General features: G+C 39.1%; 1 protein-coding gene across 4 annotated transcripts; it reads left to right on the top strand.

Annotated features, from left to right (window-relative positions):
* Window positions 1-1,924: 1,924 nt before the first annotated feature.
* Chek1 (checkpoint kinase 1) lies at window positions 1,925-25,614 on the top strand. Of its 4 annotated transcripts, none has more exons than XM_050125635.1 (13): window positions 1,925-3,953; window positions 4,574-4,655; window positions 6,032-6,255; window positions 7,503-7,567; window positions 7,656-7,725; window positions 13,705-13,893; window positions 15,091-15,195; window positions 17,336-17,431; window positions 20,279-20,378; window positions 20,918-21,095; window positions 21,318-21,449; window positions 22,306-22,407; window positions 24,643-25,614. In XM_050125635.1, the coding sequence occupies exons 2-13, from the start codon at window positions 4,591-4,593 to the stop codon at window positions 24,736-24,738; spliced, it is 1,422 nt and encodes a 473-aa protein (XP_049981592.1). In that variant the 5' UTR covers window positions 1,925-3,953; window positions 4,574-4,590; the 3' UTR covers window positions 24,739-25,614. The 4 variants fall into 4 exon arrangements, with proteins under 4 accessions (XP_049981592.1, XP_049981591.1, XP_049981593.1 ...); XM_050125634.1 differs by having other exon boundaries at window positions 1,925-3,978; XM_050125636.1 differs by lacking the exon at window positions 1,925-3,953 and adding an exon at window positions 3,988-4,240.
* Window positions 25,615-25,708: the final 94 nt, after the last annotated feature.

Here is a 25,708-nt window from a genome sequence, read left to right as displayed (position 1 = left end):
ACTTCACTCAGCCTAAAACATAGTAAATGGCTATTTCCTCATTTCCTGGAGACTCCCCTAAATCTCATGGTGTTCGCCACCATGAGTTTCTGTTCTTAGTGTAAGTCTGCTGTGTTCACACACCACTTCAGGCTTGATTACCTGGTTTTGAAGCCCTTGCTAAGTTATAATGAGGATGTGGGAAGTGTTGCTACTAGCAGGTACCTAGAGATCATTGCTAGTCTGACTGTAAGAAAAGAGACTTTAAAAAGCATTTTAACTTTGAAGCATAGAGGTCTCATAGTTATTTTATGCCAGGATAACAGCTTTCTGTTAGGTATAATAAGACATTTCATCATGTATTTTACAACGTAGGACATAATCACTGATGTCTAGAAACTGTCTTAAAAAATTAGTTGTACTATTTAAGAAAACAGGAGGAATTATATGACTTAGATAGTCAAGTCACATTGGTACTCAGTGCATATATGCTTAGGTGTACTTGTACCTAATGACCTCAAGCCAGTTTATGTACCAGAAGATTCTATTTCCTATATGTAAATATATTACTTGATTTATATACATAATTACTGCCTAGTGGGAAAGGTTAATCTGAGATTTATCAATATGATTATATTACAGGTTATTAGTAAGCTTTCTCTATAGTATAGATGGAATAGTCCTTTTTCATATCATTTTACTCCTGGGATTTTGATATTTTCTAGTTTACGCAAATTTTTTAAGAGATTGCTTTTATTTTCAGTTATAGCCCACTTAGTGTAAAAAATATCCATCTAAAAAACAATACAATTTGACACATATAACTTCCCACACACCCATTGACTCTTGTAATTTGTGACACTATTTTTACTATCATTTGTTATAGTTGCAATTACCTTTTACCTTCTGGCTATTATTAGTTAAGATGTTTTATATACTGTTACTTTTTGGCAGTTCCCTGTAGCTTAGGCTGGCTTTGAACTCAAGATACAGATGCTAGCTTTGATCTCTTGATTGTGCAGCCTCTGCCTCCCAGGTGTTGAGGTTACAGGTGTGGGCCACTATAGCCAGCTAGTTATTATTTTTCCTCTATAACTTCTTTTAGGAAGTACTTTACTGTTTTTTAGTACTTGTTATAAATCTCTCCTACCCCCTTACCTCTGTAGCCAATTCTATTTCATTTGTGCCTGTTTTCTCTTAATGTGATCAAATATATATGTTAAGCAATTTTTGCGCTTTTGAGACAGGGTCTTTTGCAGCCAGGCCTAGCTTTGAATTCCTGCTTCTCCTGCCTCTACTTGCCAAGTGCTGGGATTATAGGTATATGCCATCACACCTGATTACATTGTTTACTTTTAAGAATGTCTTTATTTTTCAGCTTGAATTGGTTAACTCTCCAAGTTTGTTGAGTTGTATGTACTATTTCACTGTGATATTTGTTAATCTTTTGCCGTTTTCATTGATTTGCTATTTCTAAGTATCTTATGAAAGTATATAGGGCAAATAAATTTCTGGAGCTATTCTGTACCATATTGAATGCATAGCTGGGTATAGAATTCCAGACTCTCAGTATTTTGCATTGTAAAGGCACTAGCCTATTGTTTTCTATTTTCCTAATATTGAGAAATGCAGTTATTCTGATGAATATTTCTCTATTTCTTGCCCCAGACCCCTTTGTTGCATCTTTATTGTGGGTATCCACTGTCCTGGTACTTTGGATTTTCATGTGTGCATAGTCAAGTTTTTTCTGTTTTTTGAAAAAATACTCATGTAGATTCTTCCAGCTGTTTTTCTAATAGGGTTAATTAAAAAAAAATTAAATTTAGGCAACACAATTTAACACTTTAAATATTTACTTTTATTTTATGTGATTGGGTGTTTTGCCTGCATATCTATCTCTCTCTCTCTCTCTCTCTCTCTCTCTCTCTCTCTCTCTCTCTCTCTCTCTCTCTGTTGCATTGGGCCAAACCCACAGCATGTCTTCTTTTGTAACTATTTTTAGGAAGTTTTAGTATGGTTTTGGTTTGTGTGTATGTGTGTAAATTTGTTTAGCTACTCTTGTGGCAATTTTCTTTGAATATCTTCAGACACATTAAATCTGAGACAGTATTTCATTTAGTCCAGGTTGTCCTGGAGCTTTCTTTGTAGCCATTGTCACCCTGAACTGATCTGCCTCCATCTCCCTAGAGGCTAGTATAAAGCCATATATATATATATGCAAGCACACGTATACACATAATGAACACTGATACTCTGCCTGAACCTAGTTTTTCCAGGTGATGACACTGCATTCAGGAATTTAGTAACCTCATGGGTCTTTTGATTTCAGAACGCACCCAGGAAATTACAAAGAAATGGGAAATGACATAAAAACTTGTTTTCATCACGAGTCCTTTAATATCATGCTTTAAAACTTCACATATAAACATTTGCAGGCGTTTCACCCTTCACATCTGACAGATTTTGTGGAGATGCAAAGCCAGCACAAAGTTTCAGTTTGTACCTAAGTCCTTTCCCTGAGATTCTAGATTTCTCACTTTATCCCAGGCTTTCTGCATGCTTACCAACTACTCTATGATTATGCAGCATGTTTTCTCTTAATATTTATTGTGCTACTCTACCCAGCTCCTCTTTAAGACAGGATCATGCTCTTTGACTCAGGCTGACAAACCTGAAGCAGTTCCCTTGCCCCAATCTTCATTGGCTGTCATTACAAGGGAGTCACCACAAAGAGTGGGTCTAGCTGGCTATCTCTTGCCTGAGGTTTCAAGTGTGGTATTAGAGGTGTGGGCCAGCATGTTCGTTTAAGAATTAGACAGCTAGTAAAACTAGGCAAATGGTCTTCCTACAGACAGGCTGGGCTCAACTAGTTTTTGAGCCTGTGCAGGTAAAACTGGTGAGCCTGACTGGACTGTAAACTCCAAATGCTGTCTTTGTCTTGCCCCCTCGTACTTGAGGCTGTGTGGTCGTTTCTCTCTCTCTCTCTCTCTCTCTCTCTCTCTCTCTCTCTCTCTCTCTCTCTCTCTCTTTTGGTTTTTCGAGACAGGGTTTCTCTGTGGTTTTGGAGCTTGTCCTGGAACTAGCTCTTGTAGACCAGGCTGGTCTCGAACTCACAGAGATCCGCCTGCCTCTGCCTCCTGAGTGCTGCGATTAAAGGCGTGCGCCACCACCGCCTGGCTGTGTGGTCATTTTTAAAACTATCTCGTTTTTTGTTTATCTGAGAAGACTAACTCTGCATAACCCGGGCTGGACTTTAACTATTTTCTTGCCTTGTATACGCCTTCCAAATTCTAGGTTTACAAGCATACACCACCACACCTGGCTTTCCTTCATTTTTTTTTTTTTTTTTGGATCAATTCTACAAGTAGTTGCTAGCTTCTAAACTGAATATTAAGTAAGGGTACCGCAGTCTAGCATTTACAGAGCACTTTGTGGCGCTCAGTTTGAGCCTCACAAATTCTTCCGAGCTGGGGCTCCAAGGTCACGAGCTGGTCTGTTTACGTAGTTAAAGGTGCAACCCTTGCAGGCTCAGAGCAGCAAAGAACGCAGTCTTTGGCCTGTGCCCAACAGACGCTCACTCGGTCTGGATGGAGGATTCGGCGCCTCTCTGGAGCAACGTAAGGCGTCCAGCGGAGATGCCCGATGCCATTTCACTCTGGGACTCAGATCAATTCTCATCAAGGCGCTCAATACCAAACTCGTCTGCGAGAGTCTTGGACTGGGCAGGGCCAGTGCTAGAAAGGACAGCCTCTTCCGGGTCGGTCTACTGAAGTTGCTCTTCTGCAGAGCCAGGGATAGGACAACGCGCGCCGGCCCGCTTTACGGCAAAGGTGTGCGCGTTTGCGACAGGATGATGCAAGCAAGTTTTGGCGGGAAAAGCTCAGCCTTTGGATTCCCGTGGCAGCTGGCAAAGGACTGCTTGTAGAGAAGAGCGCCCCGAACGGTGGAAGAGGACTCCAGAGAAGGGCTCAGAGGTCTTGATTACTGTGGACGGGCACGGTGAGGGAGTGGTCACGACGACCGGAGAGATGGGAGGGCCTCCCGAAGTGCGGGGTCGAGCTGGTGGCCCGCAGCTCTCCGGGGTAAAGGGACCAGAGCCTCCGGGGTTCGCACACCTTTCCGGCTCTAGGGGCCCCTGCCTTCCGCTACTCTCTACAGTTTGGCCCCGCCCCCTTCCCTCCGGGTCCTGGGGACACGTGCCGTTGGGGTGGGAATTGGAAGTGAGCGGGTAGGAGGAGGGGCTGCCCCGGCGGTAATTACTGTAAGTTACTTACACTTCTTCCCCTCCCCCCAACTCCGCGCTCCCGGCCGCAACTCCTACTCCTGGTCCTTCACCGGGAAGCCTTTGTCTCAGCCTCCGATCCCAGCAAGTATTTGCAATAAAGGTGGAGGACAAACGTGGCTGAACAGGGATTGTGATATTCTGGACAAAATGCCTAAATTTAGGATTGTGACTTGGGTAGAAACGGATGAGATGTAAGGGGAAACAACAAAGTCGTGCGGAATCATGGCAGGAGGCATGGCCCAGTGGCATTACAAGTGATGAGAGTTTACACTCACCCCCCTTCATTTTCTGGGATCCTGCATTTTACAGCCGCTGTCCTGGGAACCATGGCAGTGCCTTTTGTGGAAGACTGGGACTTGGTGCAAACTTTGGGAGAAGGTGCTTATGGAGAGTAAGTTTGAGCCCTCATTTCAATCTTTTATTACATTTATTAGAGCGTGTGTGTTCTGCCACGGTGAGCATGTGGAGGCACTAGGATAACCTGTGGGAGTTGGTTCTCATTAGAGTTCTGAGGACTGAACTTAGTTCAAGCTTGACATCAGGTGGCTTTACTTGCTTAGCCGTCTTGAAGGCCTCCGTAATTTAAATTTTACATTTCATCTGCTGTGAATAATAAAAAATCCTTTATTTCTAGTGGCACAAGGGATAGATATTTGCTTTTGTAAATCAAGGCTCTTAGCAAGTGAATTTATAGATCCACACCCACCCCTCCTTTCTTCTGACCGGGGATAGAACCTTGGGCGTTCACACTTGCTGGGTAAATGCTTTGCCCCTGAGCAACAGTCCTTGGAACCGTCCTTGACCTTAAAAACAACAATAAAAACACCCAGATTTCTTCTTTTGTTTTTGTTCAGACCAAAATCTTAAATTGCCTGTTTGGCCTTGCACTGCTGCCTCCCTAGTAGAGTAGGTGTTGAAAGGCTGCATTAACCCAGCTTTTAAAAAAAACTTTCTTTTCCTTGAATTGTAAGTTAAGTTAGTTTTTTCTCTATCAAACCACTCATCTTAGAATTTAAGTGATATAATGAAAAGTCCCTGGAGGCATCCTGACTATTTCAGGTCCTTAGAGTTCCTGGCTGTGTTTTGTGTCCTTGAGCAAGCTTTGTTTGCTTACCTGCCCTGTGGCGCACTAGGTAAGGACTCGAGCTTTACCTGTAGTAATTCACATTTCCTTTCATTTCTTTTGAGAACATGGCAGAGCCCATCTCACTTTCCTCAATGAAGAAAACGTTGAAGGAAAAAAATATTTTGGAAAGTTAAATTTAATCTTTTAAAGATTTCTCTTTTTAAGATTTATGTGTGTGTGTGTATATGTATATATATGAGTGTTTGTTCACATGTTAGTGTACTACATGTGTACAGTGCCTACAGAGGCCAGAAGAAGGTGGGATCCTTCTCAAATGGAATTACAGATGGCTGTGATCATGTGGGTGCCAGGAATTGTGCCCAGGACAGAAGCAAGTGCCCCTAACTGCTGAGCCATATCCAGCCATGTACTCCTACCTTTTTTGCATCAAACTCAAAGAGTTCTGCCTATCTCTGTTTCCCAGTGCTGGGATCAAAGACATGTTGCCACACCCTGCTCGTTCTGGTTTTTTGTTTTTATAGAGTTTCTTTTTTGTAGCTCAGGCTAGCCTTGAACTTGGATCTTTTGCTCTTGTCTCCAGAATACTGGAATTATAGGCAGGCATCACTAATCTTTTGAAGTTTTAGGAGAAATAGAATTCAGATGTGAAAATGTTTTAACTCTCTCCTTTTCTTTTTAAGAGTTCAACTTGCTGTGAATAGAATAACCGAAGAAGCTGTTGCAGTGAAAATTGTAGACATGAAGCGGGCCATAGACTGCCCAGAGAATATTAAGAAAGAAATCTGCATCAATAAGATGTTAAATCATGAGAATGTAGTGAAATTCTATGGCCACAGGAGAGAAGGCAATATCCAGTATCTATTTCTGGAATACTGTAGTGGAGGAGAACTCTTTGATAGAATAGGTATGGAAAAGATTTAAGATAATTATTTTACTGAACAAGTTTATAAATCGCATGTATATATGTGTGTGTGTGTGTGTGTGTGTGTGTGTGTGTGTGTGTGAGTGAGTACATGCTCTAGTAGCGTGTATTGCTAGATATAAAACCCTGGGTCTTTCTGTAGACCCTTCAAGTGGTTCACTATTAAGCCACATTCTCAGTTGTACTTCATTTTATTATTTGTTAACTAATTAGTTTTCCAAGACTGTTATTTTGTGTGCATTGGTGTCTCTTCTGTTTCTCATCTGTGTGGGGGTTTTAGATCCCCTGGGACTGGAGTTACAGTTGCAGCTGCCATGTGGGTGCTGGCAATTGAACCTGGGTCCTCCCGAAGAGCAGTTGCTCTTCTTAACCACTGAGCTATCACTGGAGCCCTCCGTTGTATTTTTAGGCGGTGTGTTTTTTCAAAACGATGTTTCTCTGTGTAGTCCTGCTTGTCCTGGAACTCACTTTCCAGACCAGGCTGGCCTTGAATGCAGAGGTCTGCCTGCCTTTGCCTCCTGAGTGCTGGGATTAAAGGCTGCCACCGCCCAACTGTCTCACCTTATTTTAATGTTAGATAGCTGTTTGATCAGTTTTATTTCTACGTTGATTATGCAACAATAAAACCTGGCCAATAAGAGGTATTCTTGAATCTATAATATGAGAATTTTATGATTTAAATTTGCTAAGTATTGAAATTGTACTAGATTTCTTTGTTGGTAGTTGTACTGAAATATTGAGGAAAACAGGAACTGTTTAGTTTGTGTATTTACCTTAGGGTGTTCTATAGTTTGTGTACTCTGCATGCCTGGTGCTGTAAGAGGCCTGAAGAGGCACTGGATCCCCTGGAGCCATGTGGGTGCTGAGAATCAAATCCTGGTCTTCTGAAAGAGCAGCTAGTACTCTGAACTGTTAAGCCATCTCTCCAGCCCTGAGTTTTGTGTTTAGAAGAAGTAGGGGGAAATTTGAAGGAAACCAATCATTGGAGTTGGTATAAGATTAAAATACTTTGTTTTTTATGATTTTCCTACGATGTTAGCTAATTTTAGCTGTTTAGCTGCTAGATAGATTTGAGTCATTTAGTAATATATTTGTTATTAGGTTTGAATCTTTTGTTAGTATAAGTTTGTTTGCTTTAGTACAATATAAATGAGATATGGAGTAAGAGCCTGTATGGTGGATGCCTAAGTATATGTTTTCAGTAGACTATCAATGGTTGTTTCTTCCAGAGCCAGACATAGGCATGCCTGAACAAGATGCTCAGAGGTTCTTCCATCAGCTCATGGCAGGAGTGGTAGGTACCATAGCTTCTTACACTGTGCTCAAAATTAACACCAGTCATAGGTGAGTTGCTGAGTTCTTCTGTTTCTACCCCTACTCAGGTCTATCTGCATGGAATTGGAATAACTCACAGGGATATTAAACCAGAAAACCTCCTTTTGGATGAAAGGGGTAAGAGTCCACTTTGTTAATGTTATTTTTTAAGTTAGTCATATAGGCCTGATCAAGGCTTTCGCATTACTGAAATTCTGGAACCCCTCCTCACTTCAAGAAAAGTCTAAGAATTTATGGAAATCAGGGAGACTCACTGTATTTGGACTTCAGAAGTCTAATGTTATAGTTGTACATAGACAAATACCTGGAATAACGAATGGCTCTTACAGTCCTTCTGCTGCCCTCTTCTGCAATGATTCCTGATCCTTACTTAGGTCCATGAATGTCTTATAAATGTATCCACTGGGACTGGGCTCTACAACTCTGCCCTTTGGTTTTCTGTAATGGTCTCATTGTATTGTATAGGGAAATTTCCTTGATGAGAGGTGAGGCCACACTTTGGGTAGTAGTTAGGGATTATGCTGGTTTAGGAAAGTGGCAATTGTAGGCTCTCCTCCAAGATCTGTGGTTTCCCTAACCCCGTGTAGTTCACAAGGTTTCCACTCCTGGGCATGATTTCTGTCTTGTTGAGTGGGTCTGAAGACCAATTTGAGCGTCAAGGTAGCTATACCATGACTGCACTCTTAGGGTTATTGTGCTCTGCTGGTGGTGGCTGTGGTTCATAGGCATCATAGCTGGGTAGAACTGTCAGCTGCTTCCCTCTTTGGAAGCTTGCATAGTGCCAATAAAGGTCGTCCACAGGAAGGTGGCTTTCAGGTTGCTCCTGCTCAAGGGGCCTCATGGCCCTGTGCCTTGTATATTTAGCCTTATCTTCTACCTCTGGGGAGCATCACAAGCAGTAGCTTGTGATGTTTTGGGAGTCTCTTGGATACCCTGACTAACAAAACTCAAAAGAGGGTTTCTCATGCCTTGTTGAAGTTTTTGCTGGATGGTCTTTGGCTCCTAGAAGGAGAATACCACATTTTTTATACCACATTTGTGTTACCAGTTGGTTGTTTGCTGAAAGCCTTGCTCTAAACGGGTCTGATGACCTGGGATGGATGTTTGAAGTTGGCGAAAGAAGAAAAGTCTGACCACCTGTTTCAAACAAGTGGCCCCGGGTAGTCTGAGCCACTTTTATTGATACAGTTTCAATAGTTTGCATGAACAGTTTTACAATCATATTTGTTTCCTTAAGTTTCTAATAATAATTACAATAGTTGCCAGTTTGTTCTTATTGTCTTCCCTTTCAGTCCCTCGATTTCCCCACCAGTAATCGTTACCTACTTGATTCGTAGCCTCGCTAGTAGAAGCATAAGCAGTACAGTAAGCAACAAAGGAAGTTTTCTGACTAGGCACACCTACAGGTGGAACAGTGTGCTCAGCTGGCAGCATTTGTGGTTACAGCATCATGCAAAGTGAAGGATAGTTTTGCCTCTAATGGTTAATGTTTACCTTTAATTAAACCTAAATGTTACCAATCAACTCATCAGCCGAAGATGAATCACTGCATTCTATATCTTACAATACTCTATCTCCTGTAGGAGGTATACCAGGTTTCTTTATCATCCTGAAACTACATAACTAAAAGGCTTACTCTTAAAGTTGGCAGCACTTATTCCTTGTTCTCATACCCCTTCCTCTCAGCTTCTTACGGCATTGGCACGGCTATAGAAAGAAGGGCATTGTGACTTTCTGTGATTCCACTTCATTCCCTGTTCTTGGACTTTCCTATTAACTCTTGGTATTATCTTTATTTGCATTACTATTAGACCCCTTTGTTTAGAATCATTCTCTTCAGGACAATTCTGCAAATATGTAATGTCCTGAATTACTGTGACTCTTTCAAATTCGTCACAAGGTGCATTGGAAAGGCAGCATCCTGTTGAGAATCCTGAATTCATACTCACACTTGAAAATTCATACTCACACTTGAAATATCAAAGGCTTTAAGAGGTGAATCAGATCCACTGTGTATTTTTAACAACATCCCTCCCACCCCCACCCCTGGCTCACCCAGAGGAGAATCATCAAGGGAAAGTTTTCCTAATAGAATAGCCATTTCATGTATGGCCCTAAGAAAGTCAAACTAAACTCTACCAGCAATAGTTTGTGTAAGGAAAGCGAGGAGAGCAGGAAGCACATATGCTCTGGGGTCATGCCCAGAATTAGACAGCAAACCCTATTGGCCTTGCCAGAAATGGGTTAAATTCTCCAGGCCTTGCCAAAAAGAGAACTTGTTCTGCTATTCTCAGGCCTTGTCCCCGGAAGTCACATGTCTCCTGGCATTTGTTTCTGTTTCCTAGCTATTGTGAATAGAGCTGTAACGAACATGGCTGATGAAGTATCTGTGGAGTAGAATATCAAGTCCTCTGGGCATATGCTGAGGGATAACAGCTGGGTCATGCATGCAGTACATTTGCCTTCACTGATGTCCAGAGTGGCTTGACCAGTTTAGAGTCCGGCCAGCAGTGACCGAGGGTTCCCTTTTCCTCCCATTCCCGCTAGTGTTTGTCAGTTGTTCTTTACCATTGACGGGTGAGATGAAGTCTCAGAGTTTTGATTTGCATTTTCCTAACTGCTAGAGACAGTGAACATCATTTGAGATACTCCTTAGTCTTTCTCTCTTTGTGAATTCTCTGTTAAGGTCCCAGGACCATTTTGGGGGTTGGGGGAGGATGGGTTTTTCTCAATCTTTGTTTTCTGAGGTTTTTATGTATTCTGGATATTAATTCTCTGTTGAGTATGATTGTATATTTTCAGACACCCTTGTTGTTATTTAACCATCTTACCCTTTCTGCATTTTTCTCCATCTTATTCTCTGTGTGGGTTTTCTCTTTACCCAGCTGTTTCTTCACTTCTGCAGAAGCTTTTCAGTTTTATGAAGTCCTACTTTTCAATTATTAGCCTTAATTCCTGGGCAAATGGAGATGGATTCAGAAAGTCCTGCATCTGGGTTGCAGAGGGCAGTCACTGCCTATGTTTTCTTCTAGCAGTTCAGTATTTGGGGTTTCACATTTAGGTTTTTGATCTATTTGGAGTTAGTTTTTGTGCAAGGTGATAGATAGTCCCATTTTTCTGCATGTGAACATCTAGTTTTCCCAGCACCATTTATTGGTGATACTTTGTTTCTTCAGGGTATGTTTTTGGCATCTTGTCAAATACTAAATGACTGAAGCTCCAGGTATTTATGTTTAGGACTTGGGTTTTGTTGTGCTGGTCCACATGTCTGCTTTGATCACTACAGCTCTGATACAGCCCGAGACCTGTAGCTGCAAATCCTCGAGCATCGTTCTTTCTGCTTGGGATTATTTTGACTTTCCAGAGTCTTTTATGATTACATATGAGTTTTAGGATAGTTTTCTCTATTTCTGTGAAGAATGAGATGGGGACTTAGATTGTAATTGCATTGAATCTGTAAATAGATTTTGGTAAAATGGTCATTTTCATAATCTACCAATCTATGAGCGTGGAATGTCTTTCCATTTTCTAGAGTCTTTCTCCATCTCTTTGTTCAGAGATTTAAGGATTTTATTATAGAAGTCTTTTACTTCCAGCCAGGTTGTAGTGGCAGAGGCAGGTGGATCTCTGTAAGTTCAAGGCCAGTGTGGTCTACTGAGTGAGTTCCAGGAGACACTCCAAAGCTACAGAGAAACCCTTTCTTGAAAAAGCAAAAACAAAGTAACGACAACAAAAATGTTTTTCACTTCCTTGGTTATTAGTCAGGTTTTTCTAAGAAACAATGATAGAATGAACTAATGTATATTTGTATATTAGTTAGGTATTCATTAGCGTGGCTTCACGCTAATGAACTGTGGTTCAGCAGTTCAATAATGGCTGTATTCTGATGGAATGACCTCATATCCAGTAGTTGTTGATCCACAAGACTTGAAGTCTCAGCAGCCTCAGTTTGGTGTTAGAGTCCCAGGGAGGGCCTAGAGAGCTGCCAGTTTTCAGTTCATGTTGGAATCCTGTTCTAACACCAGCTAAAGAACGGCTTAGGATAGATGAGCTCTGAAAGGCAAAGGCATCTGTGTGTGGTGTTTTCCTGCATCGTTTCTGCACCATGTGCCGGCAGTGTTAGTGGGGAACAGAAGAGGGCACTGAATCCTCTTAGAACTGCAGTACAGAGGAGCGTTAGCTGCCATGTGGATGCTGGCATTTGAATTAGAATTTTTTGGAAGAGCAGTCAGTGATTTAACCACGGAACCATCTCTTTAACCCTGTTCTTTTTCTTTCTTCTTTCCCTCCCTCCCTGCCTACCTCCCTCCTTCCCTGTCTCCCCCCTAGTTTATTTATTTGTTTGTTTGTTTTGTTTTGGTTTTCTCTGTATAGCCCTCCTGGAATTTGCTCAGTGGACCAAGTTGGTCATGAATGCAGAGATCTACCTGCCTCTGTCTCCCAAGTGCTTGGATTAAGTACCATTCAGCTATTTTGTTTTTAAATACAACTTTATTAATTTAAGAATTTTATATAAATGTTAAGCTGAATGTCTCGTAAGTGCATCTTGATTGCGCTGTTATTCTTGTTATTTTGTTTCTACTTAGTATTTGTTAGTAAGCTAAAGAAACAAAATCCCATCATAATCCAAAATCTTCCCTTCTGTTCTTTCCTTCACAGACGTGTTATATCTCTAAATCACATCTCTAAATCTTAATTCGTTTCTGTAGTTTTTAATTAATTAAATGAATTAAATTTTTAATTCATTTCTGTAGTTTCTAACTTAATATTATGTTACAGACACGATGAAACAACCAAACTCAAAAGATGCTATGGTAAACCATTAGTATTCAAAACGACTGCTACTTAGAAGTAGTTTGAAGTTGTAATCTCAGTGGTTGGTCTAGATTTTATCATATATAATTATTAAAAAGATGTAATTACAACCTATAGCTCTCAAAGCTAAATAAATATAGGTAACAAATACACTGGGCTATAAGTTATGTGGTGTGGACATTTGTTTGTAACTTAAAATAGAAGAAAATCTCAATACAAAAATACTTATAATGAGATTTGTTATGCTACTAGCCCTTTTCTTAGATATCTGATTCTGTGTGAATGCCCAGACCTTGTTTTGTTAACTATTTCCATAGTTTTCATTGTATGAATGTATTTTAAGATCTTGTTACTTATTTATTGATGGATACTTATAATTGATATTATTACAATTATTCTTACAGTTGTGAATTTGTGGAATTTCTCCTGTAGGTAGATAAGGTTTTAGCAGTGAGAATTGTTAGTTCAAAAAGTGAATGTTTCACTGTTTGACACCTTGGCCACACTTCTTTCAGTAAGGTTGTATCTATTGATAATCTTTCATAATAGGTAGGCTTCTCTAACTCCTTAGTTAGACCCTTTGCTATGGCATTCTATGATATTTGTATTTTCATAGCCCGGATACCATGGTTTATTATCAGTCTTTCTCAATGATTTCATCTACCATTTGCATTACTAACATAGTACCTGTTGCATGCAGTGGGTATTCATCAGTATGTTAAAACGGAAAGTTTTGTGCTGTTTGTGTGTGATAAAGATGGGAGGATAGAGTAGAAGCTTGTTCTTCTGGCTTATTTTGATACAGAGTTTCTGCTTGTGTTCTCAAACTTGATGCTTTGACAAGTTCTTATGGCTTCTCAGTTTTTAGTTTAGTTACATCCACACACACACACACACACACACACATATTTGCCAACTGACATCATTTGTCATTGAGAAAGCTTTGCTGATGACTTCTTACCTTCCACAGCTGTCTGTGAAGAATTTTGCTCTACCCTCTTTCTAGATTTGTTTTTTAGGAGGGCAGCCACAATATCTTTAACCTGGTGCAAACTGGTTTTTGTGTTGATAATATTTCTTTGTTTAATAAGAAGATGAGATCTTTGCCAAGTTTAGTATAAATGATGGTGCCTTTTTTTTCTTTTACACATACATAGATTTGCTGATTTTTCAGATGGAGAAATTCTATAAGCCTTAAGGGAAATCAGTGCTATTTCAAGTAATTCCTATATATTTACAAATTCTTTTAAACGGTGCTGGTCTTATTTTCTTTTGTCTTAGATAACCTCAAAATCTCTGACTTTGGCTTGGCAACAGTGTTTCGGCATAATAATCGCGAACGCTTACTGAACAAGATGTGTGGTACTTTACCTTATGTTGCTCCGGAACTTCTAAAGAGAAAAGAATTTCATGCAGAACCAGTTGATGTTTGGTCCTGTGGAATAGTACTTACTGCAATGTTGGCTGGAGGTAAGGCTGTCTAATTATGAGAAACTTTTCTCTGAAAAATCAGATTTCTTATACCAAAATAAAAATGAAATAACTTAAGTCAATCTAATTCTGTAATAGAAAGGTTGTGAGCCCAGCCTTTAACAGCAGAGCTCTGCAATAGTACTGTTAGTGTTAATTACTTTGGGCTACAGTAACAGTACCGTACAGTGAGTGTGTTGTGCACAGCAGACTTATCTATTTCATACAGATTATGAAGGCTTGAGGTCTGAGTGATGAAGGTGCAAGCATGGCCATATTCTGAGGTCCTCTTTCTTGTAGTTGACCATCTCACTGATGTGTCTTCATAAGGAACCAAATCCCACTTTTTATCTTTTTAAGACTTTATTATGTAGACATTGTTCTGCCTTCATGTATGTCTAACACTAGAAGAGGGCACCAGATCTCATTATAGATGGCTGCAAGCCATCATGTGGTTGCTGGGAATTGAACTCAGGACCTCTTAAAGAGCGGCCAGTGCTCTTAGCTTCTGAGTCATTTCTCCAGCCCCCCAAATCCCACTTTTGAGGGCTTTCCTACTCATCCTATCATCCATCTCTGGGAGTGTGAGAGTGAGTGATTGGCTGCGGCATCTTTCCCTTTGTTGATCTCTGGCTGGCGAGGGTGGTGTTGCCTTCCTCTCCTGAAGTGGACTGGGTTGAAGAGGACCACTTTCCTTGAGTAGAGGAGAGTCAGCCTTCAGTCAAGTAAGTGTATATGAGTAGCTGCTGTCCCCTGCTAGAACCTCCAATCAAGCTCTCACATTTGTTATCTTGGGGTTAGGATTTCAGGAAAACATTTAGAGGGGAAACATGCATTTAACCTGTTATAGTTAGCATATTATTTCTTAACTACCTTGAATCTTGTAACCCAGAGAGAGATTCATTTTCATGAGGTATAGCTATTCAATGAAAATCAACACTTCTTTTAGGGTTGTCGGAGATTGAACCCCAGGACCTAACACCTACCAGACATGTACTCTGTCATTAAATAAATCTCTAGCCTTCATGTGAAAAAGTGGTTCCTATGAACTTAGCATAAAAACCTTATTGAATCACTGTGGAAGAAACTTGTATTCTTTTTATGTATTGTTCATTTATTATGTGGTTGTTTTTCCTTGAAATCTTTATTACATAATTTTGTGAACACTCAGAAAACCGAATCTTGTTTTATTTTTAGAGTTGCCGTGGGACCAGCCCAGTGACAGCTGTCAGGAATATTCTGATTGGAAAGAAAAGAAAACCTATCTCAATCCTTGGAAAAAAATTGATTCTGCTCCTCTGGGTAACTGGTTGTTAGACTGAAAGTATTGATTTTTGTGGGTAATAAAGTTTCTCATGCTAGCTGATTTTACTCTCCCTTCCCTCCCCTCCCCTTCCTTTCTTCCCTTCTTCTTCTTTTTTCTTTAATGTAAGTGACCCATAGTCCTTTTAGCTAACTTAGAAAATGTAAGTAAAACTTAAGAAAAAAATGGTTGGGTGTAGTGGCACACATCTTTAATCCCAGCATTCAGGAAGCAGAGGCAGGTGAATTTCTGTGAGCCTGCCTAGCCTACATAGGGAGTTCCAAGCCAGCCAGGACTGCATAGTGAAAAACCTCACCTCAAGAAAGCGGGAAGGAGGAAAGAAACAACTAATTGTGGCATTGGAAATATCTTTAAAGGTATTCTGATATATATGCCTATACTTTTATGTTAAAAAAATATAGCAAATGTATACTATATATGTATATATTAGTTGTAAGTATATACTTTTGCAAAAATTAAACCATAGTACTTATATTGTATAACTCATTTTAGTTTTGATATTTAGCATTTCCCATAACAGTAACTACAGGTCTTGTTTATACTTTTTTTTTTTTTTTTTTGGTTTTTCGAGACAGGGTTTCTCTGTGGCTTTGGAGCCTGTCCTGGAACTAGCTCTGTAGACCAGGCTGGTCTCGAACTCACAGAGATCCGCCTGCCTCTGCCTCCTGAGTGCTGGGATTAAAGGCACGCACCACCATCGCCCGGCTTTGATTATACTTTTAAAGGCTGATGGTATTCATTATATGGATGTCTTCCTCTTCTAGTTTAGAGATTAAGGTTTGTTTATTTTATTTATTTTTGTTTCTTTTTTTTTTTTTTTCTCCAAGACAGGGTTTCTCTGTATGACAGCTCTGGCTGTCTTGGAACTTATTCTATAGACCAGGCTGGCCTCGAACTCACAGAGATTCGCCTGCCTTTGCCTCCTGAGTGCTGGGAGCCACCACCACCTTGCGAGATTTAGATTTTTTCCTTTAATTTTACTTTTAGTGAAGAGGTATGATAAGCATCATGTTACTTGATGCTTGTGTGTATCCTTTATTTACATAAAAATTTTTCCTTCTCCCACAAGCAGAACTATGCAGTTCAGAGAGTATGTATGTTTTTAAGTGTTATGGCTTATTTTACAAATATACTTTTTAAAAAGTTTGTGCCATTTTATTATTTATTTACATTACTTTTTCGTTGTTATATTTTGAAACACTGGGTTTCACTATGTATCCCTGACTGGCCCGGAATTCGCTGCATTGACCAGGCTGACTTTCATATTCACGGAGCTTAGGATTACATTGTATGCCGCTGTGCCTGGGGAAAGTAATTGTTTTTAACCAATAAATCTGTAACTGATATTGCTTTCTAAGTTTTATTTTAAACTTAATAGTGCGTTATTAACTTTTTCAGTTTGCTTAGTTTTTCTTAATCCTTTGGGGGGTTTTCCAAAAAGGCATTGATATTATTTGACCATTGTGTTTTTTACAGTGTTTCCTTGAACTTGTCATTTATTTTGATTGTGCTGCTTATTTTAATATGCAGATGTCTTAAATTTTTCATTATCTAAAATCTTGTCATTGTGGTTTCTGGCTTATATTGCCAGGTTTAGAAAGGTCTTTTAAACTCTCAGTGTGTGTGTGTGGGTGCGCGTGCGTGCGTGTATGTTTCTGTCTTTATATTTTATTGTTGTTGACCTTGGTTTTGAAATGGTTTTATTCAGCCCAGGTTAATTTCTGAGCTCAGTTGTGTAGTAATGACCCGGATCCTCCAGTCTCTACCTTTACATACTGGCATCCAGATGCTAACATCTGATAATAAGAAGCCTTTTGTTTTTGGAGACAAGGTCTATGTTAGCCCATGCCAGCCTGAAACCCAGGCAGGACCTGACTGTGGCAGTCCTTTCAGTCTCCTGAGTGCTGGGACTACAAGCTTGGGTCACTTTGCATTCCTTGTTTACATCCTTGATGTTGGGAATTGTGTGAGTTCTTTGTAAAATTAATCTATGTGTACCAGGCTGGCTTCATTCTTAAACATCCTGCCTGTGTATCCCAAGTGTGCCATGTGCCTAACATTTAGGTTTGGTCTAATCTGCTTAACTCTTTTACAAATGCTATCTTGTTTTGTTTTCAGCTTTGCTTCATAAAATTCTAGTTGAGAATCCATCAGCAAGGATTACCATCCCAGACATTAAGAAAGACAGATGGTACAACAAGCCACTTAACAGAGGTAAAATATTAAAAAAATATGCTCATTTTTCTCTGTGAAACATGCTTAACAAAATAACCACAAACCCATATCTTAACTCTTGTTTGCCGAAAGGAAGATTTTAATATCTAATAGGAAAAGCAAATTCAAAATTTTGTTCATTAACACCTAAGAAGAATGCTATAGCTCAATGCTTTGACACAGTCTCATGAAGCAAGGAAGACTTTTCTTCATAAGGAAATGACATGAAGTCTAAATTTTGAAGATTAAAAGGAGCTAGCAGGCGAGGCGTTTTTGTTTAGTTTTGTTTTTCAAGATAGGGTTTCTCTGTAGCCTGTCTTGGAACTAGCTCTTGTAATCTAGGCTGGCCTCAAACTCACAGAGATCCACCTGCCTCTGCCTCCCAAGTGTTGTGATTAAAGGCGTGGGCCACCACCATGTTTGATTCTGTGCAGAAGCAGCAGCATTTGGACATGTCTTAGATTTTGTACTTTGAGTGTATTTGAAGAATTTGAAAAAGGTCAGCTCGCTGTGACATGACCTTGTGTTTGTTCATTTTTTATTTTTTGGAGCTGAGTAGACTTTCCAAGTGTGTGTGTGTGTGTGTGTGTGTGTGTGTGTGTGTGTGAGAACTAAGCTTCAGATACCAATTATGGGGAACTTAAACCATATTAAGCTAAGCGTGAGGAATGCTATTTAGATGGAAAGTGGAAATCAAGAAACAGAAAAAGAACCGAAAGGTGGATGAAACGTATGTAGAATGTGAGTTATTAGAGACTAGGAATGTTCCATTACGTAGAGGTTCTGTTGGATGGGTAATAACACCAAGGTTTAACCTTTCCATTGGAGTCTATGATCTGGTAGTGATTTTTTTTTTTTTTTAAATATTTATTATGTATACAATATTCTGTCTGTGTGTATGCCTGCAGGCCAGAAGAGGGCACCAGACCTCATTACAGATGGTTGTAACCAGATGGTTGTACATGTGGTTGCTGGGAATTGAACTCACAACCTTTGGAAGAGCAGGCAATGCTCTTAACCTCTGAGCCATCTCTCCAGCCCCTGGTAGTGATCTTTGTAGACAGCTTTCATGGAGTGTTGAGTGATTTCTAGACTCCACAATCCAGTGATGATGCTGCAATAGACCAAGAATCAAAGAAAATTGTGTTATACAGTGCCAGTAAAATGTTCTACTGAGTAGAGGGAGAGAGGACCGTATCTTTAGTTCTTCTGTGAATTTTTTTTTTTTTTTCTTTTTACACCTTGCTCTGTTTGAAATCCAGTTCATCCAGAGGATGTTGTGGATGTTTTCTTTCCCTCACCTTCATGCCCTCGGGTCAGGAAGAGGGGCAGGTAGCTGTCTCCCTGATGGTTCACTCTCACTTTGTTTAACTTCTGTTCATCTTCTCAAGTTCTTTCCCCTCCAGGAAAGATCTCATAGTGTGCTACCCACAGTTGCTACATTATTGCATTAAAATTCCTGCCTTACTGCATCGTCTCCAACAAGACAAATTGTGTTGTGTTTCCGCCTAGCTTTAGTTTCACTGTGTCGCCCACACTGGATTGTTCTAGGAGCCTCTGGTCCTAAAATTACAGGCCTGTGCCTGTGCTTCCGTGCCGCCATGCTAAATGTTCATGGAGCTTGGCAAGTCAAATATTCATTTAGATGATATTTTCAGTATCCTGATTTCGTGAATCCCTGAGGTTTCTTCCTTTAGTCGTCTTTAGACACTTTACTGTGATTGCCACTCTAGATTATTTCTGTTCTCCCCTTCACCCCTTTTTCCTCCCCATGACTTCAACAATCCTTTGACTGTTACTGGACTTAGAATCTATGAATCTATTAATTCGGTCATTTGACTGGTTGTTATCTCCCTGGATGCTCAGTGGTGAGATTCTGGAATGGTTTTTACTTTTTGTGTTTTGTTTTTCGAGACAGGGTTTTGCTATAGCTATCGAGCCTGTTCTGGGCCTAGCTCTTATAGACCAGGCTGGACTTGAACTCACAGAGATCCGCCTGCCTCTGCCTCCTGAGTGCTGAGATTATGGGTGTGTGACACCACTGCCCAGTTTGAAAGACATACTTTTTAATTTACTCTAAAGGAAAGGGGAGTGAGTAAAAGAGTATCAGGATTAGGGTTTCTGAGGAAGATGTGTGTGTGTGTGCGCACGTGTGCGTTTACACGTGCATGTGCATGCATGTGTGTGTCTGTGTTTTGAGGAAGGGATAATGGACCCATAATACAAGTATCAAGCTTAATATTCGAGGGGAGGATGCAACGAGAACGAGAAGCTTAAACAAGTCTATTTGTAGATTTGGTAGTGTCATACTGAGTTACTTTAGGTCTGTGGTATTTTTTCTAAAAGGAGGATAATATATCATGCTAAATAATGATGAAATGGAGTGTAGTATTGATAATTCAGAAGAGAAGTTTTGAAATAATCCTTTTTGAGGAAATGGGCGTAAGAAGTGGCATGGACTGTCGCAGCCCAGCTGAGGAATGAGAGTTTAAAGTGGCTTCATTTTCTGTGTTGTGACTGTTCTTGGTAAAGCGTCTTCAAGGGAACAGAGTATCGGATAGAGCAGATTTAGTATTTGCTGTCATAATCAAGAGTTATTTAAAAATTTTAAAAGTTCTAGTTATTTAGGTAGTCCTTTGTTGACTATCGTGTTACCCATTAAAGATGTCATTAAAATTTTGGCCTCAGTGCAACACTAATGTAACATTTCTTATAAAATTGTTTAAGAAAAGACTTTATATTATTTTATGTTCAGTAAATGGGTTTAGATGTGGCTTTAATGTGTTTAGATGTTCCAGTTGGTTTAGTTAATACTTTCATAGAAGATTTGTGTTTATTCCTTTTTAGGAGCAAAGAGGCCCCGAGCCACTTCAGGTGGTATGTCAGAGTCATTCTCTAAGCACATTCATTCCAATTTGGACTTTTCTCCAGTAAATAGTGCTTCCAGGTAAGAATTACTAAAGTTCAGTAATTTTTTTTGTTTTTGAGATAGGGTCTTACTTGACTGAACTAGAACTCGGAAGTGCAAACTGGTCTTGAACCTGTACTAATCCTCCTGTGTCTGCTTCCTAAGTGCTGAGATTTCAGGGGTGCACCACCATGCATTGGCAGATTAAGTTTTTTTTTAAACATGTAATTATTTCCCATAATGAATAAAACATGTATATATTTAGCTTAATAATACAAGTAATTTCACTAAAATGGGAATGAGTGTGTGGTATAAGACAGGCCTGGTGGACTTTATTTAAAGACATTTTTAGGCGAACACTGTAGCACACATACGCTTATAGTCAAAGATAATTGCTAATTGAGAGGCTGAGGTAGGAAGATAGACAGTTCCAGGCCAGTCTAAGTAGCAAGATACAATCTTGTCTCAAAACAAATAAAACAAAACAAAAAATGCCCACCAAATAAATAGTTAAAAAGAATGAAATGACCTTAAAAACAGAGAATTAAAGACTTGCTTTTCTTGTCTTATTGTCACAGTGAAGAAAATGTGAAATATTCTAGTTCGCAGCCAGAGCCACCAACAGGGCTTTCCTTGTGGGACACCGGTTCCTCCTATGTTGACAAACTGGTACAAGGCATCAGCTTTTCCCAGCCCACTTGTCCTGATCAAATGCTTGTAAACAGTCAGTTACTTGGTACCCCTGGCTCCTCACAGGTAAGGAATTTAATCTTTCAGATAAATAACTGTTGCCTTTTATTTTTGTTGTCTTAAATCTTAGGTATATGGGATTAATACATTTAGTGATACATATTATTTGGATAAGGAAGAAATAATTAGAGGAGGCCTTTATGAGAGTCCCAAGTGAAGGGGAAGCACTTCAGCCTAACTGCTGTAACCTGGTCACATGGGATCTAGTGAGCTTTCTTTGTTGTGTAGAACCCCTGGCAGCGCTTGGTCAAAAGAATGACACGCTTCTTCACCAAACTGGACGCAGACAAATCCTACCAGTGCCTGAAGGAGACTTTTGAGAAGTTGGGCTATCAGTGGAAGAAGAGTTGTATGAATCAGGTATGTTTTGTTAGTTTTCAGTATTTTTTCAAACCATAAAAAATTAAATATTTGAGTAAAAGATATCAGTAGTCAATGAGTATTTTGAAAATACATGTAATAAATTTGAAAAAGAAACAGTTGAAGGTTTTAAGATTTCTTTTTTCTTTCTTTCTAAAACCTCTAAAGTTGGTATTTTTATATTTAAACTGCAGCTGACAATGTCCTTACCAACATGTTTGTGACTTTGCTGGCTTTGGCCGTGGCTTTTCTTTCACACCAGTCATCTTGCCCCAGCGTCTTTCTAGTCTGTGGGCTGGGGACTGAAGTGGGGGTTGTCATATCTCCAGACCTTCACTATCGTCTCATTGTTATTACAACTTTCCAGCCCAGATACAGCTTTTTGTTTTGTTTTCTTTCTTGTACTCTAATAATCTGGTTTTCTTTCTAGTATGTGAGATTGATTGATTGACTGCAGTATTGGGGATTGACCTCAGGCCTTGTACATGTTGGGCTGCACCCCTAGTCTTCATTATATTCCTGTTTCTTTCAGTTCTGCTTTGCTCTTATAAGATTTATTTGCGCTTATGAGTACATGAGTGTGTCTGTGTGCATGTGTATGTCATTGTCTGAGGAGGCATCGGCTGTTCTGGAGCTAGAATTATAGGTGATTGGGAGCCTCCTGACATGGGTTCTGGAAGAATGAGTGTCAAGTGCTCTTAACCTGCACTCACTCTCTAGCCCTGTAATTTATAGTGTTCTTCATGCCTCTCTTGTCACGCAAGGATTGTAGTATGACCTGTTGATTTAGAGGTTTTGTTAAGAGTATTTTTTACTCATGTATGCATGTAGCTTGAACTTATTATTACTGCCTTAGGTTACTGTATCAACAACTGATAGAAGAAACAATAAGTTGATTTTCAAAATAAATTTGGTAGAAATGGATGAGAAGATACTGGTTGACTTCCGACTTTCAAAGGTATTTCTTATATGTTTTACTTACAGTATTTTTTTCCTATTAGTATGGAACTATTTCTGTGGGTTTTTAAATGGTTTTATGATTTTATTTTTAAATGTAGCAGTCCACCCCTCAGCACTTCCACTTCTTGGGGTTTTTTAGGTTCAGCACAGTTCTGATTAGCTTAATGAGTTCTTAAGTAGTCTTCCCCTATTTCCCAACTAGGACCTCAATTTTCCTTTTGCCTAGAGTAAATATCTTATGCATATGTTTTTGTTCAGGCTATATATATATTACATGCCTAATACTAATTTTGGCTTTAATATTGACTGTCAGTATTTCATGATTTTTATATGGGGGTCATAGTTACTTAGTAATGGCTCCAAAGTATAAAGGTTATAATGCTGGCAATTTTATTCTAGAATATTGTTTCAGTTGTTCTGTTTTACTACTAATTGTGTTCCTTTTACTATGCTGTATTTACATATTAAACTATATCATAGCTGTGTATACAAAGGGATGCACATTATATAGGCCATGTAAAATTGAATTCTGTATGGTTTCAGACCCGCACAGAAAGTTTTGACATATAACCACGTGTATGACTAGTTATTTGGCATTTATAAATATTCTGTAACTTGCTTATTTTTATTTAGTGTTATAAGCTTTGACTTTTGCCATCTATTTTTCTAATATATCCTTTGATTGTTTCTCTTTTTCCTGACACCTTCCTTAGTATAAGAATCTTGAGGGACTGGTATAGTGGCATTTCATTTGTATTTTTAATAAATAAAACTTGATTCAGCATCAGAAAAGTAAAACAACCACACTGGCCTGTCTTACAGATCAGGCAGCAATGACACATGCCTTTAATCCCAATAGCCACATTAGCTTGCCTTAGAAACCAGGCGGTTGTGTTGCACGCCTTCAATCTCAGAACTAGAGAGGATAAGACAGGCTCAGTCTCATTCTGAGATTCCTGGGGGCAGGATAACCATTTTTCGGACTGAGGTTGAGGTAAGAGCCAGGGGCTGGCTGGTTTGCCTTTCTATTCTTCAGGTTGAACCCCAGTTTCTGTTCTGAGCTTTTATTAATCGGCTTCAGACTGGGGAAGTGGTGCAGATTTTAGAGTGCTTGCTTGGCGTGCATTCTCGATTGGATCGCCAGCACCGGACAGAGCTAGGTGTGCAGTGGATGCTTGTTTTCCCAGCACCCAACAGGGGGATGATCAGAAATTCACTGCCATCTGTGGCTACACAGCTAGTGTGAGGCCAGCCCTACATGGAACTTTGTTCCCCCTGAAAAATTGTTTTTACTTTTTTGGTAATGTACAGAAAAGTAAAGAGTAAAAGAATAAAGAGTAAAGAAAATAATTATACTTCCCAATTGTTATCATTCATACTGCTTTGGAATACTCAGATTATTTTGATTAATATATAGTATCTCTGTTTAATAAAAGTTATGACTTAAAAGCTTGCACATTATAATGTAGTGGAACTCTAATTTTGTGATAAATATTATGATTTTACTCACATATTATTTTTAGTTTTAAAGCCTATTCTTTATAAAGTCAAATCAGTATAATGTCTGTTTCCTGAGAGTTTATATGTGGCTCAAGAGGTGGTTGAAGAATAATTCACATTCTTTATATTGGAGATAAGTTGCAGTATTCTTTTCTAGATTCTTGGTATGTAATTAAATTATGAAACTGTTGTCATGACCGAGTTTAGTGGCATTTTTGTGATAAAACTGTGACAGGACTTGAGTGTGGCTTTTTAGTTCACAAACTCCACTTCTTATGGAAAGCAATTGGTGTAGGTCCAGAGGTACTTACCCTTGAAACAGCAAAAAAACTATTGTACTTTCTCTGCTCGGTTTGATGAGAAAAGGAAGAGCGCATAAGCAGGTGAGAGTTACTTATGTAGCCATTTCCACCATGATATTTGGTCTGCACAAGTGACTGGACTCAGGTGACATTTAATAAATGACTAATGAAGAACCCATAGATGTTATAATAGCCTGCTTGAATAAGTCAAAATGCTACAGATTTATGTGGAATGAAAAACTCAGCTGGAGTTGTGCATATCTGCAGGCTAGTGTTCTCAGGAGACAGGAGGAGGGAATGAAAGACTTGAGGGACACCTCAGATAGGCCTGATCTGGACATATCTAAGAGTGTTTCTGGTGACCAGGACTGAGAATATGATCTTTTGACAAAATCTTTTTTTATATTTTTAAAATATTTTTCCTAAAATAGGGTGATGGATTAGAGTTCAAGAGACACTTCCTGAAGATTAAAGGGAAGCTCAGTGACATTGTGAGCAGCCAGAAGGTTTGGTTTCCTGCTACATGATGAAGCTGTCAGCCCTGGGCATTCCTGGTGAATATAGTGCTGCTATGTTGACATTATTCTTCCTAGAGAAGAGTATCCTGTTCTGCAAACTGCAAACAATAGATTTTGAAGAGTTCTCTTCCTATTACCCAACATCTTCCAATTCTGTAATTTAATACTGTATTTTAATTGTATGTAATACTTTGGGAAAAAGATGGATCAAGTTCATTAGGTATTTCTCCGTCTGTGTTTAAGTTGTGTGAATTTGAAACCTATCTGGTAGAAACCAAGTTTTGGGATACATGAGTTTCACTTCTGAAAAAAAATTAGAACATTTTGTTTCATTCTAAGAAAACATTTTCTCTGCTATTTAATTGTAAGGATGAATAAACAAAGACCATGTATAGTTGGTTGGTCCATGAAGTGAGGCCTGCTACAAAAATTGTATCCCAAGATATGTTCTATGTTTTCAGTTTGGGTATATGTGCCGCACAAGGGCTTGGCCTATTCCAGTTATTTAAAACTGTTTTGAATTATAATGATTAAAATTACAATCTTTTTATTTTTTTCCCCCTGGTATAGCTAGTCTAATATAAAGTACTGGTTGGTCTTTCAAGCAGTTGAACATAAGCTCTAGTGTTTATCTTACTTTAAAAATTACACACATTTTTTTTTACACACAGCCACATTTTTACTGTACTCTAGAAATAAGTTCTATTTTCAAAATTACTATCTAACTTAGTAAACTTATTGGCCATCGGGTTTTTAGATGACACTGGCTAAAAAGGGGATGGCGAGTAAGGAAACACAAGAATAGGCCTGATTCTTGTTCCTCGCCTTTTAGATTCACTAAAACTTTGTTTTCTTCATAAAATGTGCATTAAAATATGAATTATATGATTGGGGTCCTGTATTCCTTTTTGTAGATAAATTACAATTTTAATTAGTCTGAAGCTAAGAACACTTAAAATTTTATGGCTAAAGTTTATTA

Source organism: Alexandromys fortis, unplaced genomic scaffold, assembly GCF_014885135.2.
Source record: "Alexandromys fortis isolate MF-2015 unplaced genomic scaffold, M_Fortis_MF-2015_v1.1 scaffold_253, whole genome shotgun sequence".
In the NCBI taxonomy this organism is placed as follows: Eukaryota; Metazoa; Chordata; class Mammalia; order Rodentia; family Cricetidae; genus Alexandromys; species Alexandromys fortis.
Note: the sequence above shows the minus strand (reverse complement) of the source record. Positions and strands in the feature narration are given on the sequence as shown.

Bases quoted from the DNA above. Each gene is read 5' to 3' on its own strand.
- Chek1 (XM_050125633.1), top strand. From the start codon at position 4,522: ATGAGAGTTTACACTCACCCCCCTTCATTTTCTGGGATCCTGCATTTT. The intron at 7,726-13,704 runs GTAAGAGTCCAC...CTTTTGTCTTAG, and splicing joins CCTCCTTTTGGATGAAAGGG to ATAACCTCAAAATCTCTGAC. The intron at 17,432-20,278 runs GTAAAATATTAA...ATTCCTTTTTAG, and splicing joins CAACAAGCCACTTAACAGAG to GAGCAAAGAGGCCCCGAGCC.